Source organism: Crassostrea angulata, chromosome 8 (assembly GCF_025612915.1).
Source record: "Crassostrea angulata isolate pt1a10 chromosome 8, ASM2561291v2, whole genome shotgun sequence".
NCBI classification, from domain to species: domain Eukaryota; kingdom Metazoa; phylum Mollusca; class Bivalvia; order Ostreida; family Ostreidae; genus Magallana; species Magallana angulata.
The window spans coordinates 10859544-10867182 of NC_069118.1; the positions used below are offsets into that span (position 1 = coordinate 10859544).

Consider the following 7639-nt stretch of genomic DNA (forward strand, 5'->3'; position numbering starts at 1 on the left):
ATTTCTATTATTATAAATCCCGGTTACTTTTGATTTTGTTTCACTGTGGGTCCGGCGATTTTGTACACCAACACCTCGCACAATGTATTTATTGTATTAATTTATATAACATAACTTTTCTTAGTATCTACATAAAGTAAACTAAGATTATAATAAAGATTAAAGGTTTATTCAAACCGTAACGAATTACTGTGTATAAATTGTATATATATTTATATGTGTTTATATTTATTTACAGAATCACCTTTTTGTACATATAAAACATCCTGAACACAGAACCGTGTCTTTATTATTTACTCGGTCACACTAATGACGCCAAAGCTAACAGAAAAAACGTCATCTATAGTATGCCATTTTGCGCAAAAAAAAAAAAAATTAGGCGCGGCTCATAACTACAGCAATACCGGAAACATCGCTATAATAATTAGATTTATTTTTATAAATAAAATAAATCGTATTATATTAAATACAGTACCATACAAATTACATATAGTATATTTGGATTTTTTTAATATAGGATACTTCAGGTTAACCTAAATGACATGCATATCAAGCTGTGATTAATTACTTTCATTGTTAACAATTTTTCAGATAGAACACGAATTACAGTGCAGGTATACCGAATGGAATATAGTGTGTAATTACATGTAGAGTACTATGGTGTTATTGGTATGTATTCAAACCCCTTAAAATATAACTCACATAGGTTTCATGTTTTATGTGTGTATTTCTAGAACATTAACCATCGTGTCTGACGTTATCGGCAATAAGCTGAATCTAAAAAAAATTGAAAATACTTATATATAAAATAAACATAGTTCTTTATTTGACGAATGACACGACAAGCGCATTCTTTTTATAACACCGTCGACATTGATGAGATTGGGCGAGTATTTAAGTGCAACGTAGCATGTTCTCCGTGAATTATTTACGGCTTCAATGAATCGATGGTAACATTTCTCTGACAGATCAAAACAATGTTAGATTTTATATAGGGGTTGATATCCGATATTCTCAAACAAGAAAAGTAAAATGTGTTTGTATTTATTGACAAATATTTTTTCGAACACGGTCCTATTTAAATATGCATTTGGATAATGTACTCCCAGTATCCCAAAACGGAAACCCTTTCATTGAATGGGACAAAACACTTAGCGATTATCATTACGTTACTGTTCTTTCTTTTGTTTACTGCTTCGACCAATAAGAAAAATGTTTTTTTTATTTCAATATCAGCAGAAAAGTTGCTATTGATAGATTTGAGGTTTGTTTGATCTACTTCTATAAATGTTGTTATTTTTTAAATATCACAAGCAAGACCAAGGTATACTTTTCTACGGATGAATTGTTAATTGATAATCTGAAACAGATGAGGTGTTATATATAGAACTGTACATAAGGTTGGCTTCCGGTTTTTTTAGTAATATGTCCATTATTGCTCATTCTTTACTCAGAACTATGTACATACTCTTATATTTTGAATTAGTATAGTCTTTTTTAACTTTACAATGCAAACTAAAGAACACTTATATGGACAATCATCCTCCTCCCCCAGATGCATGCACAACGTTTAGATGAATGATAAGTTAAAGACTTGTTTTTTACTTTAGTTCTTGTATTCACTCATTTTTCTTTTAAGTAAAAGATTGCCATGTAATGGAGCGTGAAACAAGTAAGGCTTAGTTTATAAAAGAGCTACCATAAATCTTTCAGATATGGTAACAAAATGTTTCACGTACTCTTGGACCATCAAATTCCAATCCAGTCCCAAAGAAAAGCGACATAATGTTTAATATAAAGTGTCAAGTCTTGACACTGATTAGATCGCGTCTTTAAAAGATTTATTCCGTCTTCTCAAAGTTTGCAATCGGCATTCTCTCAACAGTTTCTACTGAGTATAAAAACATAAGACGCTCGATTAGCTGGTATTAAATTTAAGACACATTTTATCTTCTTTCTTTGTTTTAACATAAAAATGCCAATTTCTGTATACTTACACGTAAATGCGATAAACTATAACATACATTTTATAGATTACACTGATTTGTTGATAGTAGTAAATGTATAAGTGATCTACTGTCAAACATTTACAATTTATTCATTGTCTTTTGCGTAAATTTGTTTAGTTTTTTAACAGCATTTTTAACAATTACTTAAAGAAAACCACGAAGAATTTATTGTAGGCTTAAGAGGTCTCACTACACATTGAAATTGTTTCTTAAATCAGCAGAAAATAACTTGATTATTATAGATAACACACCGGGTAATGCAAAAGAGGTTTATTAGTTAAAAAGGCGAACAAATATGTAATTTTGGATTAAAATTTAGTAAATACGAACAAAAACTAAAAGACCATTAGAACTCGTGATCTGCGGTTCCAAAATAGCTCGGCTATGATGACGTTCAAACAAACTGATTGATGGAAACAATCCACCAAAATATTTAAATCGCCATTCTGTGGCGTAGTGTCTTAAAAGTATCAGTTTTGATGTAGTGAGATACCTTTAAACGCAGGTACCTCGATGGAGTTCAATGAAGGCGTCTATTTATCTTACTTACTATTTGAAGATGTTAGAAAATGTTTTCCTTTCAATAACTTTAAAAAAAATATTTTATTTGATAACTTTTGTAGAAAAGCACCATAGTTTAGTACGCCTTGAAAAAAACAACTTATCCAGTAAATGACAAGAAAATTTTTTTGCTTGAAATGAGCTTAACTCACTGTTTAATATAGGTTCCAAATGGATGTGGAAAAAATAAAAAATAATTGGACTTAAAAATAGCTAAAGATATTTTTTTGGTATCAGAACACATTACCATATAAAAATAGAGCACTATGCGTGGTTATATCAAACCATGCAATCTAAACAACGACCTCCATTTTTGATCAATGTTTTTGATAAAACCGATCCGTCACAACAATACAGTTCAATACCTTTTTGAGATAAATGTTCTATTTCATTATATTTCGGAAACATTTGACAGGTTCATAGAGAAGAGTTTTCACAGTGGTTCTCTAATAATCGTTAATTGTAAAGAAAACAAATGTTGGTTTGGATGCAAAATTCAAAGCTGCATTTAAGCTTGAAATTTAGGAAAATCAAGATAAATGGAAGATCAATTTGGATGCAGGTAAAACTATAAAATGCAATTTGTTGGAAAGTTGTCCTATTGATTTTCACCAATCAACCACATTTAAGTTCGTTCCCGATAGATTACATTTTGGCCAATAAACGACTTTTTATTATGCTTTAAGTAGGCTATGAAATCAATTTCAAGAACACGGATAATGACTGTTTGCTTTAAAAACATCAATGAATGCCAAATGGATAAAATAACAGAACTTCTTCAAACTTTTGACTTATTGAATATTAAGAGGTACAGCTCGTTTAGTGGGTGGCCAGTGAATTAATCAGATTTATGTCACATTATAGAAAACTCATTATGAAAACCCTAACATTTATCCTGGTTTTGATGACCAAGAGCATTGGTTGTCTGAGATTCAAGCAGTACCCTTGTGAAGGGTTCTGTATTCCTGGCTCCATGGATTCGGTGGCCACCTTCACCTCCATGCAATGTGCGCGGCGGTGTCTGAAGAACAATGACTGTGGCTGGTTTCTGTACCAAGAAGAGCTCCATCAATGTATCATCGATGGTACATCTTGTTGTACGGGCTGGAAGGCATACTACTCAGGTCAGTAACTGTTATTGTTGTTTCCTGTTCTCATCTTTATTAATTTTGGTACGCTTACATCAGAACATGCATTTGTGGAATAAATCATGTATTACTTTTTTAAAATAGACATGTTTAACTTAAGATGTTAACCTACTTTTTTCAAAGTAAAACAGAAAGAAGTGTTACCTTTAGAAGAGAACTAAAAGATACCTCGCGAAAGCGCGGAAATTACCACTTTACACATTATTATCATATACCACTTATATGTTAAACCATATTTTTGCTCATTTGTATGTACTGCTCCGATTTCTCCTTGTCTTATTCTTTACAATTGTAACAAAAAACAAACTGCATTGTTGGATATTTAGAGGAGCGGGCAGGGATGAAAATAATCTAAACTAATATGGATAATAATACATTTACGTGGCCATAATCCTGTTTGTTGCAGCTGAATGAAAAAATAAACATTTTTTGTATTTATGTAAAATCAGAAAATGGGTATTTAGTGTATCTCTCTTTGAATTTGGTTCTTTTGGTCAATTTTCATTATAATTTGTATTACTCGCCCAAATAACAATTTTGAAAAACAATCAAATCGCGTTATTGGTTACCCCGTTCTGGAAAGTTCTCAAGCGAATGTGTTTCAAAACTAAAGTCGCCCACTAAAGAAACGAATTAACTCATTTTATTTATTCAACATTTGTCAAATCTTAACATTCTCTAAATATGCTCATAGTAAATATATTCACTCTTTACGTAATCATTCAATATTATTTCATTGCAAGTATATATTTTGATGCAAACTATCTCTGACTTGGATCCGCCAAAGCTTTTCCACCACCTTACTCTCATTTTTGGCATTTAGGGCTTGATTATCGAAAATGAACGTAGGTTTTTGATTAATTTCACAATAATAACTTAAAAGTTTAAACTCAATTATACCTTACGGACATCATCACGCAATTGTTGAAATACCAAAGGTGTAAGCAAATACTCTGGTGCAGGCATTTTTTAGTTTATTTGCAAAATGCCTTAAATAAGTATAGATTAGCAGATAAATGTCAAATTGCATTGACTATATACAGATCATTTTGGTCAGTAATAGATAATTTAGAAATTAAATGCTTCTTATACAAAATCGTCAGAAAAGAGGGTACTACTTTTCATGCATTTTTAAAATACAAATAATTAAGGAACAACCCCCAAAAATACATAATTTTGGCTCCTTCAACTAATGGGATTTTTTTTAAATTAAAAAGCGATCGTTCACGATAGTTAATTTTTCGTTTGTTGGTTTTCTAACGATACAATAAGATAGTATCCACACACCAATTAAATTGTTTGCCCTCACAACAAATATTAAGTTTTCTCATAAGTTAACGAAAGTTACGAGTAAACCAATGGAGATAATGCAGAATGTACTTGAATTTATTTACATACGAGTTCATGTTTTCGTAATCCTATTCCCCACGTAAGATTTAATTGTGCGAAGTATATATGTTATCTTATTTCAGAGAATTTAGATTTTACACATTCTATATTTCCATAATTCATCGTACACAAAAGATTTAATTCTTTTTTATTCTGCTTTCAAAGCGTTTAATTTATATTCAAATTCTAATGAAAATTTACACAATATAACAGAGAAGATAGCGTGATCTATGGTATTTTTATTTCAAAGAATAATAAGAGCATGATTGTTTAATTTTTACAATTGTCGAGCAGTTTGTAGGCTTGATTGCTTTCAGTCAACGTGTCCATCTTGCTTATATGATTTTAATTATGTTTCAAAATACGATGGATGTTCGATACTGATTACAGAACCTTTCAAAACTAACTCGACCGATCAAAGGATTTATTGACATAACAAATACTAATATTTTATCCACAAAAGAGGGAATATTTTAAGATGATTAGCGATGACATGGTACCTGTATGTATTGTTTGTGTTTAAAAATTATCAAGTTGGATTCAATTGTTGCATGTTTATGCATTTATAATTCTCTTCTTCATTCGGTCGTACAAAAGATAATTCATGTTGTAGCAAGTCCAATAGGTATTTTATAGATACGATATACCTCTTTAGAGTTCAAATAAAACGAATGAATAGAATAGTTCGAATCATAGATTTTCAGGAAAGCAAACAATTCTCAATATTTTTCTATAACAACTTTTTAAGTCATACTTTTGCGTTGTTTTTAAAACTACTCGTCGTTATTTATAAAATAAAGTCTGGCATTACGTAAAACAAATTACAAAACCAAAATATTCACACAATCATGCAGGAGAAAAAAACGCAAACCAATTTTTCTGATGCACTCACGATTACGCACTATACACGAAGGATCTCCCACGGTAAATAGATTATTCGAGACAATTGCCTTGTCAACAATAACGTTGTTACCACTGTATGAAAATTATAAGAAATATTGAAATGTTATTTGTAGGAAAAAATGCACCGCAATTCAATAACACTCAAGTGATTCACCCTTCTACACCTGCTAACTCATTGAGCCCTTATTACAGTCTAACGAGCTACGGAATCACAGGGACAAATCGTCACCACTTGATAGTGGATATCAAAGGCTGTAGGGATGCCCACATTGGCTTATCAAAGACAGAAATGGACTTAATGAATATGCGACCTACTTACGAAATTGTGATAGGAGGATCAGGCAATACATTGACCTACATAAGGCAGAACAACCTTTCGAAGGCACAAGGAGCTGGTGTCATAGATTGTAATAAATATTCAACATTCTGGGTCACATGGGATAATGATGTCATCAGCTTCGGACTTGGACATGAGTTGAACAAAAGTACGAGTTTCTCTTGGAGTGACCCAAATTCACCTTTGGATATTAAATTTGTTGGAGTTGGAACGTATCAAACTAATATCGATTATCTAATCTACGTTTGATATCTTCAAAACACGTATTTTATTCTGATGATTGCTTTTGGTGGCAGTGGCCATTCTTAACCAATATAAATCTTCTTTAAGGTGGCATGGGACACCTCTATACTGTGACGTATATCCGATCATTATAAACAATAAAATCAAGTATAATTTTACAAATATTTTCTTTCCCGAAATTGTTATCTAACAGTATAGCACAATGGGTTAAAGTGTTAACGACGAATCTGTAAGTCATGAGTTCGAATCTCACTGGTGTTTAAATTATTTGTACCTTTCCAAAAACTTTTAAAGCATTTTTTGGGTCAAATATTATGAAATTTGAAAGTTCTAAAACGGTTTATGTATTTTGATTATTGTGTACTTTTATCTAGATAGTATCAACATGCGTCTCATACCACTTTAATGGAGAGTTCTGAAGAAAGATATTGGAGATAGTTAAATTTTTAAGCTAAAATATTTAAATTCTTTCTTTTTAAAAACAGTTTATGGTCATAACAGTCATACATGCAACATCGGTACACGTAATCTGGTAGATATTTTTTGATCATCTAGTCTACTTGAGAAAATTCACGCTATGTTAGGCTGCACGAAAATTATTGAAAACTAATTCATTATCAACAAAAAATCTGCCATAAAGCAACCAACCATGTTGACAGTGGCAGTAATTCGATTGTGAATAATTGAAGTTTATATATATATATATATATATGAGCACAATCAGAATTCCCAATGACGTAGTCATTATCTAAAATATTCTCAGTTTTCTATGCACATCACGGAAACATGTTAACAATTTCAAAGTATGAGCGTACGAGAATATTCCTTTAAACATGGTAAACTTTAATAATTAAATAAGAATTATAAAATGTTTGAAGTTAAGTAAAACAATAAATGCGTTGATTAATATCATGACTAAACAAAATCACACTTTACGCCAAATACTAGGATACCTTTGAAGATAATGACAGTTGGAACTGAGATTTGTCCATGAGTTTTAAAATGTTCTCGGGGAGAATTCCTTCTGAAAAAATGCAAAAGTATAAACA

At 31.1% G+C, this 7639-nt stretch overlaps 1 protein-coding gene across 1 annotated transcript; it reads left to right on the plus strand.

Annotated features, from left to right (window-relative positions):
• The first annotated feature begins 3343 nt into the window (after positions 1 to 3343).
• LOC128158734 (uncharacterized) lies at positions 3344 to 6863 on the plus strand. Its single transcript, XM_052821683.1, has 2 exons — positions 3344 to 3694; positions 6124 to 6863. The coding sequence occupies exons 1-2, from the start codon at positions 3421 to 3423 to the stop codon at positions 6594 to 6596; spliced, it is 747 nt and encodes a 248-aa protein (XP_052677643.1). The 5' UTR covers positions 3344 to 3420; the 3' UTR covers positions 6597 to 6863.
• Positions 6864 to 7639: the final 776 nt, after the last annotated feature.

Coding starts and splice junctions, on each gene's coding strand:
- LOC128158734 (XM_052821683.1), top strand. CDS start 3,421: ATGTCACATTATAGAAAACTCATTATGAAAACCCTAACATTTATCCTG. Junction 3,695..6,123: donor CTGGAAGGCATACTACTCAG/GTCAGTAACTGT, acceptor TGTTATTTGTAG/GAAAAAATGCACCGCAATTC.